The sequence below is a fragment of the Pholis gunnellus genome (assembly GCF_910591455.1).
Source record: "Pholis gunnellus genome assembly, chromosome: 17".
NCBI classification, from domain to species: Eukaryota; Metazoa; Chordata; class Actinopteri; order Perciformes; family Pholidae; genus Pholis; species Pholis gunnellus.
Genome location: NC_136544.1, coordinates 4575615 through 4596570, shown reverse-complemented (window position 1 = coordinate 4596570; position 20956 = coordinate 4575615). Strand labels below are relative to the sequence as shown.

General features: G+C 43.5%; 1 protein-coding gene across 2 annotated transcripts; it reads right to left on the bottom strand.

The window, feature by feature from the left end:
* Positions 1–88: 88 nt before the first annotated feature.
* On the bottom strand, positions 89–19195 carry LOC306709442 (choline transporter-like protein 2). 2 transcript variants are annotated; one of them, XM_079177594.1, is made up of 22 exons: positions 19044–19195; positions 11672–11720; positions 11504–11577; positions 11302–11386; positions 10177–10261; positions 9866–9979; positions 9696–9756; positions 9446–9569; positions 9216–9299; positions 8996–9108; positions 7511–7642; positions 7316–7415; positions 7083–7175; positions 5770–5854; positions 5288–5550; positions 5092–5186; positions 4899–5002; positions 4719–4792; positions 4538–4608; positions 3789–3877; positions 3563–3647; positions 89–852 (listed from the first exon to the last, which is right to left on the bottom strand). In XM_079177594.1, exons 1-22 carry the CDS (start codon positions 19069–19071, stop codon positions 746–748), a joined length of 2115 nt encoding a protein of 704 aa, XP_079033720.1. In that variant the 5' UTR covers positions 19072–19195; the 3' UTR covers positions 89–745. The 2 variants fall into 2 exon arrangements, with proteins under 2 accessions (XP_079033720.1, XP_079033719.1); XM_079177593.1 differs by lacking the exon at positions 19044–19195 and adding an exon at positions 13269–13617.
* Positions 19196–20956: the final 1761 nt, after the last annotated feature.

Genomic DNA, 20956 nt, shown 5'->3' with positions numbered 1-20956 from the left:
GGGTTCAGGGCACTGATCCAAGAGCAGTTGGAAGCGTTTGTAATGGAAATGAATAATAGTTTTTAAAAGAAGAGACGGTCTCATACAATTATGTAAAAAACTATGTTTATTTCAAAAAAGCATTCTCAATTCAACTCCACAATGATGAAATAAGCACCAAAGTATATTCCTATACATCTATTACAATATACATTTAGCTTTGGTTCCCATTTATATTTCTCTCCATATGTCGGCTGGTAAAACACATTAGTCTATTTTGTAGATGTAAATGACCTCCACTATGCATGAGTGGCAGCGTAATGGCTTTGGTAACAAGGTTAAATATTTATTCAAATATAATAGAAGATTGCAGAGTTATAAAAGCGCAAAGACATATTAAAACAACTTTAGCAGATTGCATCTGAGTTAACCTTCATGTAACAAATATATTAAATGAAAACATGCTCAAATTAAGCTTAAAATAAAATACTTTTTTTAATTTACAGCTATAGTCAAAACGGAAATTTTAAATTCCACAACGCTCTAAATTGAAAACCAGACGGTTAAAAATGGAACTGTCGAATTCGTAAGAAACACGTGGGACCGAAACGTTTGGCAGGAACAAAATAGAATGGATGACACAACTGATCGTCACCTGTAGGCCCCTGGTGACTGATGCAGGTAGGTTGTTGTCCAAGATGTCTTCCACTGAGCAAAAAATAAACCACGGTCCGGTCCACGGTCTCGCCTCACAGGAGGAGTGGCTCTAGTGAGCCGGCTCAGTCTTGTTCTTCTTATTCAGGACTTTGCGGAGGCTCTCGGGCATCAGGTAGGGCCTCTCGGCACTGCCATCGTTCCTCTCAAGATCCTCCACTGGAACGAGATGCAATAGAAAGTTTAGCACCAAAGGTCATTAGAGCCTCAGAGACTAGCACTTGTAAAAAATAAATAAAAAAGGACAGAGTAAATTTAGCTTGTTTCCACTTTAAGTTTAAGTTTAATTTGCATTTAATAAACATAAATCTTTGTTTAATAGTTCGGACAATCACCAATATCATGAATCCATTCAAAGTGTTGAAATTACTGCCTCAGATACTGTTTATTTAACCAACTTTAATGCCGAGCACACACACCCTTATAAACACTCACTGAATGAAAAACTACACACGTTGTAAAAACTTCCAACATAAAGAGACTGCAAAGCAGCTATAGCCTCCAGAAAAATCACCAATATCCCTTTAAACGTGTGAACAGAAATGAAAGTGCATTGATAGTGCAGAACTTAACACTGATTATCACGTTTGCATAAACTTTGAACAAACGTACACTAAAGGTGCAAACAGACCTGCGTTAACACTATAAATTAGGCACATGAACGGCTTCAAGTTTCTATTGGCCCGTGGTAGTGGGAGGAACTATCAACAGACTTAAAAACAAAAAAAATTGAGCTTAGAAATGTTTGTGACAGAAATGTCACAGTAAGCCATTCATACAATTGTTAACAACGTTTGTAACACATTCAAAGTACCAGAAACTAACTGGAGACATTTGAAGCACCATGTCATTAAGTGAGGAAAGACCTAGCTGTTAAACGGTCTAAACTAAATCTTAACACCTCCGATCAGAGACCATTTCATCATTTGAATCAGGCAACAAATGACCCACATTTGAATGCGCTCATTCCCTAGACACGCTTGATGTTCAATTGACCATTCGCTAAGCCCCACACACACACACACACACACACACACACACATCACAGTGATGATTGTGAGGTCAAAATACTTAGTCATTTTTGAAAAAGAGGACCCTCTGTGTCAGACGGAGGTAGCCAAAAGCAAGCTCCTCATTTCTAGACACTTTGATTTGTCAGTTGTAGCCAGTGAGCTAATTAAGCTAACATGAGCTAACGTCAGCTCCATGAGATGGTTGAAATCGCCGACTCAAACCAGATGGACTCGTGCTGAGAGGCTGAGGGTAAGGAAAAGGTTTTAGAGGCTTGAGGGTTGTGTTAAATGACAGCAGATTTGAAGCCGTTATTAGTTGGACACCCAATGTAATTATACAATACTGTTCTTATTGCATGCGTAATAATATTTTCCTATATGCTTTATTGCTAGCATTGATACAAGCTTGTTTTTTTAATAGTTTGTTTACTTGTAACGATCGGGTGAGGACTAACCGATGTGTTTCGTGAACTTAATGCCCTCTTGACTAATGAGTTTGGCTGTTTATTGGAATAAGGAAAGAGTCGCTAAGTTAGCTTACACTCTGACGTAGCATCCAGGAAATACTGCAGTAAATGTGCTGTCGTGAACAGAGCTTTTATTTTTATCTCAACCTGTAACCCCACAAGATAATGTAGCATGAAATGCTATTTTGCGTTGGAACCATCAATGGGTAAGTACTACAGGTTGGAAGCTAGTTAGCCCAACATGCTAACGATAAACAGAGCTTAAATCTAACACTAAAGACACTACTTTCCAAACTCCTCAAGCCTCTTGCACACCGTTCGTATCTACCGTCAAGGTTGCTAAGCTATGATTGGACAATCACCGGTTGGGGGAGGGTTTTTAGCAAATGGTCAATTAAGAAAACAAATCCTTCACATCTTGTTTTCCATTTTTCCTTGTGCAGAAACGAGAAGGTAAAGGGAAATCTGTTCAACTCAGCTGTGAACAAAAAAAACACTGAATCTCAGCTTTGAAGGCGTTCTGCAACTGTCCTCCAATCTAACTCTGTGATGAGTGGGTTAAGTGCAGAGGAGGGCATTCACAAAGTTCCAGCTCCTTACTATCATCGTTTAAGATCTTTAACTATAAAAAAAAAAGTGCTGCAGGGGGTTTTGCTATGCCCGTAAATCCGTGTCCTTTCCCACAAAACTCCTCTTCTCTAAGCCGCGTCCTCCTCCTCCCGATCCTGATCCTGATCCTGCTTCAGCCGGACGTCTCCGTCGTCTTGATGCCGAGTAGAAGACGAAGACGGATCCTCAGCCACGTTCTTCCACAGAATCTCACGAAGGGTTGAGGACATGTAATAAGGCCTTGCGGCTGAACCGTCATTGCGCTCCAGGTCTTCACCTTATTGTGTGTGTGTGTGAGATTGTGTACGTGTTAATAGATGGAACAGAACATTAGTATTGAATTCAAAGTTTAAAAAAAAATTAAAAGGTGTTAAAAGGGCCAGTAGGAAGGAGAAAGGGAGGTGGTGAATTGTGGGAGGTGAGAAAAAAAGAAAGGAGACAAAAAAAGAGAAAGAGAGTCAAATAGCAAGCAAGCAAAAGGCACCCACAGGCATTTTAAAAGTTATCAGTTCAACACCAAGCAGCCACAATTTTCAGAATAAGAAACTGGTTATTTTGAAGTGTGGCACACCGTACTCATGCAATTTAGAATTAGTGACAGCCGACACCAAAAGCAATGGGAGACTTGAGGAAGTGAGGAAAGTTTTTAGCTGGTAACGAATGAGCTTTTTTTTTTTCCTCTCAATACAACAGATCTGCAATGTCGATTTCTCTTTCGCGGCGTCCACATGACCCCGGACAATCTAGAAGTAAAACGGGGACGACTGCAATGTTACTTACAGAAACAGAGGAAGAGGGTGTCCACACACATGGCGTACACGCTGAAGAATCCGTGGGCAATGAGGTAGGAGCCAACCACCACAGTCTGAGGGGGGACGAGAAGAGCCATAAATCACACATGGATCAGGATCAAAAAGAAAGCAGGGGGAACAGAAGTATACACCAATTCTGTTGTGTGACTGTGTAACCCTACTGTTCCTGGGAAGAAACGGAGCGCCACACTCACCAGGATGGGCACCCAGTAGTAGTGGAGCTGGGGGGCTGTATTCTCAAAGGCCTTCACTCTCCCAGAGAAGAAGAAGAAGGCAAAGATCCCTGTGGAAGAGAGGAACAAAAAACACTCAAAGTCAAATCCACATTGACATCCACTGTATTTACTCGATATTCCAGCCGCAGCCTGTACACACTACAAACTCCAAGCAAGCTTTAAAGTGCTCCATGTTTCACTAGGATTGGTTGTGAATAAGGAAATGACGTTGATATGATTTACATCGTACATGAAAGTCTATGGAAATCTATTCAGGCTCATTGTGTTAGTATTCCATTGAAATATGAAAACCGCTCAGTATTTCCCCAATTATTGAATGTAAATTAGCTCATTATGACAAATTGTATAATTGATGAGGTATATTTTTGCATTGACGTCTGCGGAAGCCCATTCAGTCCAGCTGTGCTTGTTATGCAGCAGACTGTGAAGGAGCTCATTACGGTGACCTGTGCAGTTAAAACTGTCATGCTTTAATAAGGTTCAATGTGATTCGCAATTTGTTGTATTTAAGAAGTATACTGAAAGAAGCAGTAAGGCAGAACAGAGTACACTTTAATTACACGATTTATTTATCGCAAGTAAGATCATTATCGCAATATTCAACATTACCTCATATTTTCTATATTGATGCAGCCCTATTCTCTCGTCTAAAATACTATATGTGTCCAATGAAATATTCAAGCGGGAAGAAATAAAAACAGACTCACCCACGAGCCCAACGATGAGCAGTTTGCCCAAAAACAAGAGGAAGTCTGTCACTTTGTCTAAGACGGCCACCCTGAAGGATTAAAGAGGATCACTTATTCTTTGCAAGAGGGAGACTTCCAATCATATGAAGTCAGACGCCTAAAAAAATTATGCAAATCCCAAACCCCCATGTCCACTCACCTGATCATGTTCCTCATGAGCAGGAGGAAGGCATCTCTGGCAGAGGCGCAAAAGTTTTTGCCGTAGATCGCCACCTGGAGGCCGAACGCACTCATTACATTCAGATGATTCAACTCGACGGATGACGATGCGTTTCTATTTTAATGATGGGATGAGTACAGAGACTTAAAAAACACCCACCATGATGTAGGCATTCCTGTTTAGGAACTTGATACATTTCTCCAGACACCAGAAGCAGCACTTCAGACAGCACAACAGGAACCTGGTAAACTTATTGTGGGCTCCTGTGAATGAGACGGTGGTTGACAGGTGAGTGAAGGTCTGATCAACACGGTATTCGAAATATGGATCGTAGCCTCGAGCAGCACCAGACCTTTCAGCTTGTGGTCCAGATACTCCAGAAAAACCCTGATGATCTGGATGATTGAGAGGATGAGGGATCCGAAAGCCAGAGTTCCCGTGTGATACCTGAAACAAGATACAAGTTTAGGAAAATTGCACGTGTTATACTTCAAATGTTAGGCGTGAGATGATGCCGAAACGTCCTCCACACACACACACACACACACCTGAGAGATCTCCCCAGGGCAGAAAAGACCGGGAAGGCGGGCATGTCGTCCGGCTTGTTGACGGCCCAGTAGTACGAGGCGAAGGCCCCGGCCAGGGTCATCTGTCCCAGAGCCGTGACGAAGTTGGCGCACCAGAAGAAGAGGAAGACGTTGTAGAACTGCAGGCCGATCAGGTACTTGTGGTAGGCGGTCTCTCCGCCGTAGAAGGCGAAAAGGCACTCCGAGTCAGGGCAGTGCGCTTTTTCCTCACTGGTCGAGTAGTTCTGAGAACGGATGCAGGTTATATTAGAGACCTCGTACGCACAGTGGGAATCCACGAGATTTCTATTTAACACGACCAGTCACTCAATATGAGAATTCAAGGGAAGAATCAGGGTTCAAAAGGTCAATACGAGGATAACTTATTAATAATTATGTTGTCTTAAAACTTCAGTAAGATTAAAAAACATAAATCTGAAATTAAATGAAACGAGACAACTTACCGCTGGGTCACAGGTTTTTCTAGAGTGGTCGCATACTGTCTCATTAAACACTTTGTAGATGGGTTCATTGGAGGTAGACAGGAAGCTGATGGGTTCCATTAAGGACAAACGATCATAACAAATCTCATTCAACAACCAACTGCTACGTATGACATCACATTAGTTTTAGCACACTGTTGTCAACACTAATGGCTGACCAGCTCTACCACCTGAGCTGAATTACTTATTTCTGCTTCATACTGTTGCGCACACGCACACACATCTGGGAGCTGCCTGCAAGGAAAACTAAGGCTCAATCGAAATGTCTGGACTTCACTCATAGACTGTATGCAAGAAGTGGACGTAGTCATCGAAAAGTCACCCATTTTTGTTTGTGGACTACGGTTTTGAAGCCTCCAGTTCGGTATTTTGGCGATACGAGAGGGTGGAGTACAACCAAACGCTGAATAAGAGATTTTTAGGCGACCAAACAATTTACTTTCATGAACTGGAAACACACTGTGAAAGGGTTAAAGCCGTAACACAAAAACCCGGACAACTCCCTAGCAACCTGTCAATCACAGGGTAGCCCCACCCTAAAGCATACCCTGCTTTATGGTCTAGTAGACTCTAAATATACCATCATTTACGAAATGAACATCATACTGCGTTGAAGAAGACTTCAAACTAGAGATTGAGACCATGAACTCCTGTTTACAATGTTTACTGAGGTAATAAATCAAGAGAGAAGTAGAGTCATTTTCTCATAGACTTCTATACAACCAGACTTATTTTTGCAACCAGAGGAGTCGCCCCCTGATGGCCATTAGAGAGAATGCAGGTTTAAAGGCACTTCTGCATTGGCTTCACTCTTAACATCTCAAACTTAACCGGCGTATTCCAAGCAAGTGCTTAAAACTGTCTAATTCAAAATCCACAATGTATGAAGTTCTCAAGTTGTTTCAGTTGAAAATTAAAACAATGTACAAAGTAACCATTCAGTTAATTACATATATGGATCTATACTGCCATTTGTCAAGGCAATGATTTATCATCTTTATTGTTGCTGATGTGCCTCTGATTCACACATCAGTCTCATATATCAAAGTTCAAGCTGTTACTTATCGTTCATGACGGATTTGAAACAACCTGTGGCAAATAGGCCACGGAGTTATTTTATTTGAAAGCAACCGCTGTAGGAGCTTGCTGGTTTTTGCTGGTTTGGCTCACGGGCAGCTCCACCAGTCTTAACGCTCTCCACCTGTTGCTCCTGCGTATCGGGCCGCGCTCGACCATAAACGACGACACCGGCTGACAGCGAGTTGAAAGGATACACAGCAGTAACGGCCCAGAAGGCGATGACCATGGCCAGGAGGACGAACGTGAACAGAGGGTAGAAAAGGGAACTCATCACATGACCGACGGCTCTGTGAACACAACATCACAACCAATTACAATTAGTTGTAATTTGATTACCTCATCTGTGTCATTAGTCAAGACACTTTAATCCACCACTGTGATCATCATTGATCCGTCTTTCCACTCCTCCCATCCTCTGAAGTCTGACCTGCTGGCTTCTTTGATGAGAGCGATGGCGATGAGGATCCTCTTCCTGAGGAAGATGAGCAGGAGGATGATGATGACGTCCACAATGGCCAGGATGATCACTAAAAAGGAGAGAAGGGTCGCAGAGGGAGAGGTCATGAGGGTGTTTCACGGCAACGTGTCAGAATCTTGAGTCGAGTTCGAGCGGTGTACTGACTGAAGGCCAGCCAGGTCTGTCTGATCTGCAGGTAGACCGCGAAGTCCGCCTGGAAGCCCAGTTCCTGTAGAGTCACATTGGCGCCCGCCTCTCCCTTCAGGGCGGCGTACTCCATGTAGCAGTGGAAGATACCTGGACACACACACACACACACACACACACACACACACACAGTTTTAAAGAAACAGTAAGCAACTGGATTTTATTAAAACAACAAAATAGAAGCAGCGTGCAAAAAAAAAAAAAGAAATAAGGAGTGGGATATAAAAATAGAACTTTTTAAAAAAATTCAGTAAATATCAGAAGTGTGGCCGACAGAATTCAGTTTGTTTTTTCTTCAGTAAACGGGTTCAGTGGACACTGAGTTTGTTAAATGAGAGTCGTCGGAAAGTCTTCCGTTCTACAACATTAGCTTTTGGTCAGTTACCATGGTAACTTACAGTAACCTGTGTGCCGGCCAATTCTCTGACTGAAGTTTCCTTTCAAAGCTTTTGTGCACTTTTCTTTTTACAGCAATCTTTGTGTTTGTGGACTACGTAACATTGCTGACTTCGTCTCTCTGTTAAAGTGATGTAAAGACACAAACAGTTACATTAAAGGTTTGGTTCAGAGTTTTCTCCATAGTCTGTGTTTTGCAGACAGTGGATGGCGGTCGGCACGCCTACAGTTAGGGAGAAACATACAGGAGTAACAGCATGGGAGAAAAGCAATGTGCTGCTGTGGACGAGGCATCAGTCAAATGGATTTTAGACACCTTAACAAAAAAAGCAATATCAGTTTAGAGGTATTCTTTATTTACAGTATTTTCACCACTTTACTTTGCCATCAGACGTCCGTTTGAAGCCGCTCTCAAGACTTCTTTGATAAAAAACAATTTCACCTCACAGAACACTGGAGTTGCTGGTCTACTGCTGCCTCAAACTGTTAGTGTGTATGTGTTGTTGTGTGACTTTGGTGATTTAAAGGGTTAGTTTGGATTCACCAAAGTCACAAACTGACCGAGGCAGCAGTAGACAACTCCCGTGTTCTGTGAGGTGAAACTACTGTTTGTGTCAAAGGTGTCTGTTGGCTCTGAAGAGAGCCTAGATAACGGCTTCAGCTACCCGTCAGAAAGGACTCGGTTAAAATATTGTAAACGTAGCGTACACTTAAACTGGTGTTGATCTTTTCCACCACATTAGAATGGAGGCCCTGCTCTTTATTCACCCACTGCCATGGTGAATCTGAGCGTCGATGATGGCTTTGTTTTTTCCATCCACCAGACACGTGTTCAACTTCAAGATGAGTCCCAATATTATACTACACACTAACTCTAAGCAGGTTCGGAGTGTGCAGTTTGTGCACACTGGAAAAGTGACGAAAAGAAGAAAACTAAAACTGTCGACATAGATCCTGTAAAAACACAGATTTTTCAGTGTGCTGTTGATGGACAATATTCTCCCACAATGCAATGCACAAAAGAAATGGAGGTGCTTTGGCCCTTACCGTATCCTATGACCAGAATCACCAAGACGATCATGACCCAGACCATGATCCCCGCCAGGAAGCGCAGCAGCACGATGAAGAGCAGGCTGGTGAGCATCGCGAGGACCAGCCCTCTAGAGAGAGTTTCAAGGTGTGAGGAGGGAAGGTGAGCACAATGTTGCGCACACACATCGGATCAAAAGGAGACGCAGCGTTACACAACGTAGGGCGGGTGACTTACATCAGGATCCAGTACCAGGATTGTGTGTAATCCTCGAAGATTTTCATGACCACCTGGCGAGCCTCGATAACCACGGTGGCGTTCCTGCGGAGAGATTCCAGAGTGTTTAATCTGTCGTAAGCGCTACGGAGTTCCTCGACGGGTGCGGTTTGTAAAAAAAAAAATATATATACATCCAACGTGTCGGGCCGGGACACGTACACACAGCTTTACAAGAGCGATGCACTCACTTGACTCCATCCACAAGATCCTTGGCGTCTCTCATTTTTCCGCTCCCGTCATCGAAGTGAGAGTTGTTTCCCACGGTTATCACGCCTCCTTTCTGGCCCAAAGCTGGGAAACACCGGCGAGTGACTGAAGGAAAGCAGAAATGTGAGATGAGGCCGATTGATTGATTGATTTTTTTTAATAAAATACATGTGTGTATATGCCAGCAATCTGGATGTATACAACATGCAATATGTGTTTGATCCAACTCACATGGTCTGGTGGGGGTCAGCATGGCGGGACAGAGACCTAAACTGAGGATTTGTGGGATTCCCTGAAACACAGCAAACGGACATGAAGGTGTGCGGAAACCTTTGGACAATCTAAATAGTCGAAGGCAGCACAGGGTGTCCTCAAACTCAACAACATGGCTTTGAACTCACCATTGCGTTCGTCACACCTTCCTTGCAGTATGTCTTGTAGTACTCAAAGTCCTTTTTGTTGGTGTAGGCTTTCACCAACGTCATGAACTTTTCGGGGCACTTCTCCACGCACATCTGAAAAAAGGAGGGTGAGCGCACACAGTTACATCGAGAGCGGTTAAGGCATTCCACTGGTGCGGATGTTGGACGCAAAAAGCAGCACAGCAGGTTCCATGGTTAAAAAACAACAGCAGCAGCAGCTGTGCCTGGTATCCACTCTACACACGGATTAGGTTTCCACAAGGACCAGAGAAGAATACGCGAGTTCACACCTGCGTGGTGGGACACTGGAACTCCAGCAGCACCATGGGGCTGGCACACTTCATGATGTTGAAGTAGAACAGCTGTGGCTTGTTGCTGTTAAGACACACAAGTGCAAAAATGGTCAGAGGAAGAAAACGCTGACGAGGGAAAAGTGCAGCAGGAAGCATTAAAGCCATGTCTGTGTATTCTGTTTTTGGCTACACACAAACCAACATTATCATCATTTTCTTATGATTTTCTTCGGAAAAATAACAGCGGCAGATTTAATGAAAAAATGTCTCTTTAATGACATTTATGTGAGAGTTTGAGATCTTTTCAACGTGACTTTTAAAATCCGATGTGCTCGGCTGTTTCCGCATGCGTGTGTCCACACTCGACACTTCAGTGCGACCGGCCTGGTCGGATAGTGATCGGAGATTCTTTGAGCCGCTGTAAAACCTTTTTTTTTTTTTTTCACGAATTGTCTGGATTGTGTCCACAAGCTGTGCACACCTCACAGAGATCCAAACTCACTGCGAGCCAGGACACCTCGGTATGTGGTCCGGCTGATCGGATCCCGATGCGAGCAAGATCTGATCTCGGAGCTAAAAAAGACTTGAGAGGTAACGTGTCCTGGTGTGAACGGATGTCAAAGGCTGCATCGAAAAGACAAGTGTAACCACGGCCACAGAGAGGAGGCGATTTGGAGAAGGTGCTCCTTATGACGGAGGAACTAAATAAAGAACAAAAAACTTGAAGCCGGACTTATAGAGTCATTTCTCAAAAAATACATTTAATTAATAGATTGATCGGCGAAGGATTGACTTGGATTTGATTAGTTAGAGTTATCTATGAATATCAAGACATGGAAGAGATGCTGTGTTTAAAAAAAATAAAAAAAGAGAATACAGTTTGTTGCCTGTAAAACCATTTAGATGGGTTAAAGTGCCAGAGAATATTCTGAACAGAGGATTGTTAAATAGGTGTTATTTATTCATTCATCTTTCTCTTGCATCAACTAATTGTATTATGTAACGAGTATCTTTTGGAGGTGAAAGGACGACAATGTTGTTTCATCTTCCCACACATTTGCTGCACTGAAGCTCCCACCATTCTGCGCACCAATTATAATCATTACGTGGAAAGCAACTCACGCAAGCGGGGTGCCAGCCTGCCCGCAGAACTGGCCTCGACTGTCCGTGGGATAGATCACCTTCCTGGGGTCGCCCTGGGACCAGGCTGGGAGCACAGAAACAGAAGGTCAAAAGGTTACAAAACCTAATTAATTAGAAAAAGTTTTAGATTGTGTTTTTAAGAGGTCTACCAAACAACAGAGCCGTTTTTTTTTCCTCTTACCCAGTATTCCCACTGCGATATAAGCCAGTATAGCAATAATGAAGAGGATGCAGCACACGATGTCTGTGCAGCCCCTAGAGAGGACAGAGCAATGGGTGAGGGGGGGGGGGTCGGTCGAAAAAAAAAGAAAAAACTTTGTGATAACCAGAAGCCACGCCCCTCTCTCACCTGTTCTGGATCGGGCCCTTGAAGGTCGAGTCATACTTCCTCGGCTCGCCTGCGCAGAAGGAAAAGAAGAAGTGCATTTATCACTCTTTGCAAATTCCAACTACTGATCTCCACAACACGTTAAAAATAGAGATGCACCTTGCACCCGGGTTATTTTAAAAAGAGCAGTGGATTTAAGGTTAAGAGACAGTATGCTGCCCCCCCCCCCCCCCCTCCTCCCATTCTTCTGTCAGATGACTTTTCCCTCCAGGCAAGACACGCCTGGCAACAGAACAAATTCCTCCCTGGTGACTAAGCAGATTTTATTTTTGAGAGTCTCATATGCATTCATTTCAGTTGAAACGTTGATGCAGTATACTTTACTATCATGTCAACTGATGCTCCGTGGGTTCTGACAGCTATTCAGGCATTCGGGTACGTTTGCTGCAGGTTACCCGAGGTCAGCATGTCAGAAGCAGCAGAATAGAAGCTTCTATTATCCGAGCAAACTCATCTTTTGGCTCAGAGCTAAATTCACGGGGGAAGCGTTAGCTTCACTTAGCAGGTCAATGCTCTCCAGGGGCAGAAATAAGAAATCAATGCGACACATTAGTGATGGAGAGCAAAGAAAAAAGTCACAGATGGGCAGGCAGCACAGCCACCGCTGCAACAAATTAAATATTGGTTTTATATCCAAATTAATCAATATTTTGGCTGCTTTTTTAGGGCTTCACACCCTCTGAAAGCACCACCACCACCACCACCACCACCACCAAACCCACCGTCTGCACGCATGTACACGTGTGTAACATCGGATCCAGACACGTTAAAGCCAAGACATGGAGTACGATATTGTAAGTGGCGTCTTTGCATATTAATTATGTATGTGAGCTGGAGGATAATGCTGCAAGCAAGCATTTACCAGGCGAGCTCTCAGAGAAGTCACAGCTTCCTGTTGAGAAGGAGCATGATGGGTGCTGCCTTTCATAAACAGGGTTCGATGTCCCGTGTCGTCACTCCGGGGTGCAATCTTTTGACAATTTCAAAGTCAAGTTGAACTTGTTTGAATATTTTCATAGATTAATCAAAAAGGTCAGACTCAACAAAGGAAAGGTGGGCCTTGTTCATGTTGATATGTAGCCGAGGGAACCAGTGGAAGGCTTAATGAATCATGGATTTGTTACAAGTGAAGCCTGCTCCCTGTAATGATTATCCAAAACACACACATGGCGCAGTAATATTTATGCAAATAGATAAAACACTGATAAAAGAGCACCCAGCTCAGAGCTACCAGCTCTCTCTCACACACACACACCTGTATAATCAGTGGTAGCAGACTCTCCACACAAACACACACTCACACACACACACCCACACACCCATTCCTTCCACACAGTGTTGACATGCTGATACTGACGCTCCGGTTTCTCTCAACACAATTTAGACACTTCATGAGACGGATTCATTGTTGTTTTTTTTAAAAGCGGTGAGCAGAGCCAGGGCTAAAGATTAACCAGTAATCCCTTGTTCATTTGACTTCTCTTATGAATACAGAATGAAACAAAAAAAAAAAAAGAGCTGAGAATCAACAGAAAACTAAAGCAAAGAGAGCGGTTACCATTCTTTCCGTAGAATTCTCCTTCTCCTTCCTCGGGCATGTTGATTCCCTCTCTGGGTCAAATGTGGAAATGTACAGAGAGCTCTCTTAACTCTGTTCTACAGACACTTTGATCTGGTTCACTTCTTCCTCGCTCTCTCTGCCGGTACAAATGAGGCAAAGCGGGAGGGAAAACACGGGTATTGAGGAGGTAGAAACCAGTCCAACCTGTCCCAGTGAATAGCAGTGAGCTCAGAGCAGCAGCCAGCAGACTTCCCCCCCCCTGTGTGTTTATGCTGAAACAACCGCCTCTTTCCAATCTGGGTCCCACCTGTGCATCTCCCTTTATCTCCTCCCACTTCCAAAGACCCGTCTTTCTGTCTGCTTTTTCCACTTTGTTTCTGTCCCCCCCTCCAAAAATAAAACGCCAAGCAAAACAGGCAAATTTACTATTCCACAGGAAGTGCGAGAGAGAGAGAGGAGGCGTGGGTGTGAATGTGAGGGTGGAGACTAAAGTCAAAGTACTTAGATGTTATCAGAAACATGTGTTTAGAGACAACAAGGAGGAACTCCGCCTGCACCGCTGCCCCCAGTGGTGTTTTGTGTAGCTGCAGAGGAAGAGGGGGCATGATTACATTCTGGATATTTAATTCATTTTGTTGTATATTTTTACAGATATACTGATAATATTAGGCTAAAAGGGGCCATAGTTTTGATGTTGAATAATTGCCATGTGGAGCAGCTGAAATAGGATCAATTCAAATCTCTTCCCCCTCAAAGTGGTTTCTCCCATCTTGTGGGGACATGGCAGTATTGCACTGGGGCCAAATGCTTTCATGCACTAGAAACTTTAACCCCCTCTCTGTTCTGTACACAACAGCCAAAGGCAATCCGAGTATGTTAGATGAATTCATAATTCCAACAAAGAGTCCACAGAAGGACTAAATGCCACAGATGTTTTTAACAGATGCTGACAGAGACTTTCATTTCAGCTGGAATGGCTGAAAGTTTCCAAACACTCTGTTCTTGCTTCAGGGCCAATGTTGCTGTGCATGGGAATTCCCTGCTGTGAGTTCCATAACTCAAAACCTTTTTTTCCCAACAAGCGACTCGGCGAGGCCGGTAGCTTCGGGAGAATTTGATTTCTTGGACGACGATATGAGACACTATAGTTCATACTTCCATCTATTGTCCTTTCACTGTTGGACGGATGCTACAGGTTAAACGTCGATGTGCAATTAATCCTGAGCCGTTAGCTTGGACTGGCTGACCGCGAGTTGGGACGGTGCAGTGAGCGACGTGTGGTGCAAAGTAAATCCAACGATTCTGTTTTGTAAACAGGCTTATTTTAATTATTGGTAATCTTTTTTCTTTGTTGGCAGTGAGTAATTGTTTTTATCTATTAAAAGCTCTCCAAGGGATCTAATCTAATTCCAATGAGCCACCGCTGTGCAACCAGACAACCTTTGAGCATTCACTAAAATCATTAAAAAAAACACAAATTAAATTTGCTACATGTGTTAGAGCTTTGATTTAATTATGAAATGCCATACTGTCCTTTTTAGGGATAAACAATCTGTCTTCATATTGTGCTTTTGTTTGTTTACGTAGAGTGTTCATGTATCTAGTCATTGGAGAGCAATGTTTTCACTGAAACGAAATCAAAACTGAAACTGAAACTCAACTTGATGTGTTGCATTGTTTCGCCTTGTGTTTCTTCCTCTGGTACAGCATTTGTTTTGTTCATTGTGTTACGTGTCCTTACATTCATGAGTTTCCCCAGCTTTATTTTCTTGCCACCGCTCTAACCGTCCTGAATCTACAAGAAATCCAGGAGGGCCTTTTCCATGTAAGACATTTTGACATGTCCAATGAATCGCCACCTTGGGGTGGTGGAGGGGTTTGTGTGCCGCAGTAAGCACTGGGAGCTGTGTTGTCGGGCGTAATAGCTCCTGGTAGGATCTCCCAAGGCAAAGTGGTCCCAGGGGAGGGGCCAGACTAAGAGCGATTCAGTGTCCCTATATAAAATCGTCCAGAAAAGAGTTGTAGCACCTCGCCTGGAAAAGGGAAACCGGGGCTCTCTTCTGGAGCCGGACCTGGAAAGTGTCTGGTGGCCCGGCCTTTACACATCGGGCTCGGACGGGCACGGCCGGAAAAATCTAAGTGTGGAGACACCGGCCTGTGGGCCCACCAGGGATAGGCTTTGGAGTCGGGTGCATTGAGAGCCGGGCAGAAGGCCGAGGCAAGGACCCCCCCCCCCTGGCATCGCAGACTAGCTCTAGGGACATGGAATGTCACCTCTCTGGCGGGGAAGGAACAGGAGCCGGTGCGGGAGGTGGAGAGGTACCAACTAGATATAGTTGGGCTCACCTCCACGGATAGTACTAGTTCTGGAACCCAGACCCCTGGAGAGGGGCTGGCCCTTTCCGGAGTTGCCCAGGGTTGAGAGGTGCCGGGGCGGGTGTGGGGATACTCACGAGCCCCCGGCTGAGCGCTGCTGTGTTGGAGTTTTCCCCAGCAAACACTACCTCATGGGGAGGCAGAGTTTGACGACTTGGGGGAAGACCTCCCTGGCAGAGGTCGCTGAGGTTGTAAAAAAAGCTCCTGAGCGGCAAGGCGCCAGGGCGGATGAGATTCACACTGAGATGGTGAAGGCTCTGGATATTTTTGGCCTGTCTCGGCTGACACGCCTCTTCTGTGCTGTGTGGTCGGGGACAATGCCTGTGGAGTGGTAAACCCTCACCTATAGTCATGAGCTTTGGGTAGTGACCTAAAGAGTCACCGTGTGGGTGTAGGAACCCCGCTGCACTCCATCTTTGTAAGATCACGTGATGCTCACTAATCTGACTGCTGCCATAAAACTCAATGGGAGTAGTATTAAATTCCATCCTATCCCCTAGACGCGTAAACGTAATCATATATATTTTATCAATCAGCAACAATACTGTGTATGCCAGTACCAAGTTGCACTTTATTGATATATTATTAGCAATACCAGTTTTATTTAGCAGCAGACATTGTGACTTGTGAAAGCAGGAAAAGCACAGGTGGAGCTCATTACTTTAACGATGACTCCATCCCAGCAATCAATAATTAGTTACACCTGTGTTCGACAGGTATACATACAATAGTACAACCATACTTTATTTATTTTTTAGGTAATAAAAGAAGCAGAAGAAATGGTCAAATAAAATAGCGGAAGTAAGAAAGAAAGTAATACAATCTAGATATTAAAGGGCTATATTTAAAAGGGTTGTGATTTCATAGCCAGACGGCACAGACGGAAGACTTTAATAACATCTCAAGGTTGCTGCTGCTGCTGCTGCTGCTGCTGCTGCTGCTGCTGCTGCCCTCCCACATCCCTTTCATTACAGTAGGAGGGCGTGGAGTGTGTTAAAAAGGAAGCAACGTCACAATCACACACACAATCACACACACATCCTCGGTACACCCACAGTAAAATGTTGTATCCTTTGGCACATCTGTCTCGTTATATATTGGAGTCGAGCAACAAAAAAAAAATGTCCATGTTTCTCGAAAAGGTCCTGAGAGTTGGATCTGCCATCCAAACCTCTAAAATGTGTCGCCTTTGTACCCATTGCTGCCTAACTGAAAACGTCACCACCTTATCTCTGCTGTTACACCCGGTGTGGTTATTTCTTTAACTCAGACACGGACGACAGAAAGTGAAACCAAGATCCAATTTATACCTTTAGGCTGTACGTGAATCACACAGAATGAGCAAAAGACTATTTGCTGACACATGTGGCCAACAGGAAGCCATTCTCTAAACAGCACATACTATCTGAGACTTCATTCCTCGGATATAATAGCTGAAATTCCCCAAAAAATGTGTTGCTTTCGTATTATCAAAGAGAAATATTTCTCAGGGCCAGCAAGATCAGCCAAGATCAACAAACAGAGCTACTGGTAAAGAAACTCACTAACGAGTGTGGGCGGCTCACTGGGGTGGTCTCGCTCTCAAATCCAAATGACTCTGCATTTGAACCGCCTCCTCTCCGCTAAACTCATCCTCCCAGACTTCAATAACCAGTCTCACACTGCCCTCATGCCTTTTGTATCTCAGGCAGAGTCTCATGATCTTGTCCGGGTTGTTAGTTTATGATGAGGATGAAGCGCGTTTAAGTGGAAGCGTGTCGGCTGCAGTGAATGGAGACGTTTTGGGCCGTTTGTTAGTCGCGGGGAGGAAAAGCTGGAGCATGAAAGGAACTGAAATGAAAACTGAATTAGGACTAAATCTGCACATGTAGCTAACGTAAGCTTTAACAAACCGCAAGGACCTGAAAGAGAGACCGGAGGGGCTCCGCATCAGGTTTCAAAACCACTCTGCTAAATATGGCTTATAATTACTATTCTGCACCATGGGCATGGCTGCCTGGCTGCCTCCAATCCTGTCATTGAGGTTTCTTGTTATATCTCGGCCTGAAATTACTCCAACATGTGAAACTAGATGTTCCTGCAGAATGTTCTGGAGGTTTAGGTTTACTGTCCTCGTGTCCTTTTTTTAGCTGGTTTCCCTCTATAGCCTGGAGACGCACTGATAAATATTAATGTTTGCACTGAAGGTTTCTAGAGGCCGTTCTCTCAAGCCTCAGCCGTCTCTTAAGTGAATTTGCGGCCTGAGTCACAACCGTCTTCTCCTTTAAGGTCCAAACAACACAATCATGTTGTCTCTGCTCTTGTCTGCATCCTTGACTAAGTATTCAGTGTGGTTCTGCCTCCTGGGGCGGGGTTGGTAATGTGAGTCATGGTGTGGCGGGCGGACGGGTGGAGAAGGGCGTGTGCAGGGAAGAGGAGGAGAAAGAAAACACAACGTTAAAGCCACATCATGAAAGAAGCCAGCGGGACAGAAGAAGTGCCTCCTGTTGTTTTCATGCCTACTCGTTAGAACATCCTGCAAAAAGCTCGACACGCTCAACACGTCGCTGCAGAACAACATACATTGCAACATCTTTGTTTTTGAAGTATCTAATTACAAAAAGAAACAATGTAATTTGCCCAAACACGAATTCTTTTGCGCTTTATGAAATCCCTTGTAAGAAACAAAGAGCTGCACTTCTCACGCTGCATATTCTCAATATGCAATAATGCATCTTCACAATTATAAGACATATTTGTGGTAAGCAGGACATAATTAGAAACCACGCAGAACCAGAGTGGCAATCCAAACATAAAGGATACTGTTTTGAACAATACAGATTTAATTAAATAGATATTATGCATTCTTGTTAGAGCCTAATATTTCTAAAAGGTGACACTAACAGACGTCAACCACATGCCTCACACGTTTGATTTTTTCTAATAAGCTCTATACATAGCTGGGCGTCAGCTATAAGCTCCTGTTGCCTGCTCTCATACCAGTCTGAGGAATGTGGCAGCAACTGGACAAGCAGCGGATAAACCGGGACATTGTACACACAATGCACGAGGCACTCTGTACATACAGACCTGGCTTTTTAAAACAAAAAAAACTGTATATACGTGCACTGAATATGAAGATAACAACGGGAACTGACAATTTTAAGTAGCGTACAAGTTAATATTTAGGTTTGAGTAAGTTTAAAAAAAGGGAAAGTGGTCCGCTGCTAGCAAACTAAACACAAAAGCACGTCTTAGTGTAAATACTGAAAGTATTTGCAGAACCACACATAATACCGTTATCGTCTTGCGCCAAAAATAAAGTATCCACCGTTGTTTACAGTTGTAACGTTAGTTAGCAGCTACCCCGGGACGAACTGAAGCAGAGCGTGCCTCTGTTGGACTTTAAATAATTACCATATTTCGGTTTCTCCTCCAGTTCCATGATAACGGAGGGTTTCTTCCGGGCCAAAGGTGTTGTTTTATGTTTTGTTTTTTGGCGACGACTAACTACAGCATGTTTCCAGTCTTGACGGAGGTCCCCCTGTCTTCTTCTGACACTTTGACCACTCCAGTAGAAGTCCGCTCCAAAATCTTCGCTGTGCTGCAAACGTTCAAAGGGAGATTTCTCAGGAGGAGAGAGCTGGCCAATGACAACGCAGGACACCGTGATCGACAAGGGCGCTGAGCCAATCGCTGAGTTAAGGCGGGAGTTTAGGTTCCTGGACTGGTTACATCTCTCGTACCGTTAACTGATACAGACATAACTGTCCAATGAGCTGCTATAACCGTCTAACAAGCGTCAATTATAATTAATCTCAATCATTTATCAAATATAACGAGGTCTATGTCACTCGTGTTTGTCAATCAGTACTCATTCACAGCGAAAATTAAATCAAGCCAAGAGTACAGTAAATCATTGGCATAGCATAACTTTTATTGGCCTGATAAAATTCAAGACATTAATTATACAAGCAAATCTATTCATTCATTATTCAATTTACATGCCTAACATTGCCTGGTATGACTCTGCACTCTGTGAGTCAGGACGGCTGCAGAGGAGGAAGAGGAAATGTGGTAGAAATACCACAAAGTAGAAAAAAATACTGCATCACTAGTAAAAATCTAAATGTTATTTAAGGGCTAATACAGAGGTATTATGTGCAAAATGTAACATGCGTTTTTTATGTAAAATCAGTAACTATGCAGAGCAGACCCTTCAGAGGATTATATTAATGTAATGCATTGATTGTACCATATTTAAAGGGGCAAGCCACCAATATTTCATATCAAGTGCAGTTTACTCACAGAGCCTTATATTAAAACTGTGACAACAGTTGTAAAATGTCTTCTGTGGCTCTGGAGGGAGCTGTCTGAAAAATATAACCCTGATGATGTCATCTGTAATGGTAAAAAATATGCTTATGTGCGTATAACGTTTAAACGTACAATGTAATCAGCTAGGCCCGTATAACAGTGTAAAGACAATGTTCGTGTGCTTTCGTGCACCTAACATGAACTCACCATGACTTGTCTTTTCTAACAAAAATGACTCATCAGAAACATAACAGTTTGCAGAAGGCAAAAACAGAACCAGCGCCTTGTAGAAACAACACCTCTGTAACACCTTTGAGATGGAAGGTACCTAGATGCAGCGAAACGCGCTGGACATGGTCTCTAAGTGTATAAATACTCTGTACGTGCAACTGTTCTTTGAAGTCACTTCCACAGACTCTGCAATACGTATCTGTGAAACTGTTCTCCACTTGCGCAAGCTAATAAATTGACTCTTACTACTTTGAGTATTCATCAGACTCTGTTTATTTAACCAACTCTTATCCCGCATCTGCATAGAAATATTCCACAACACATCATAGGCTCGGTGACGACAAACTGGGCTTGGAGAGGACACATGTTTAAGCCAGTGTCACAAACTGAGGTCGTGGAGTTTGAAAGACATGCATTAAACAGGCCGTAAAAACACCACTGTGTTGCATCATTGGACGTGTAGAATCCAGAGTTTTCTGGACTCGTCCCAGTGAGCACCAAACCGGATTTCAACGTTGATTTCTGGTTGAAATTCGGTTTGAACGTCTGAGACCTTTTTGCACCGTCTTTTCAACCGGCTAACATTACGGTTACAACATCAACATGTCACAAAACACCAATTTGTTTTAAAATATTGATGGTTTGTTTAGTTGTAGGTTGACAGAGAGATAATAATGGTTACTTTGAACGTATCTCCCCAAAGTCATGTTACACTGGCCGGTGAAATGTGGTCTACACGAAGACGTGATTTCAACGCATTTATTGTTTCATATAAAACGTCA

Coding starts and splice junctions, on each gene's coding strand:
- LOC306709442 (XM_079177593.1), bottom strand. CDS start 13,308: ATGCCCGAGGAAGGAGAAGGAGAATTCTACGGAAAGAATG. Junction 5,551..5,769: donor GAAAAACCTGTGACCCAGCG/GTAAGTTGTCTC, acceptor ATCCGTTCTCAG/AACTACTCGACCAGTGAGGA. Junction 4,793..4,898: donor ACAGGAATGCCTACATCATG/GTGGGTGTTTTT, acceptor TTCGGCCTCCAG/GTGGCGATCTACGGCAAAAA.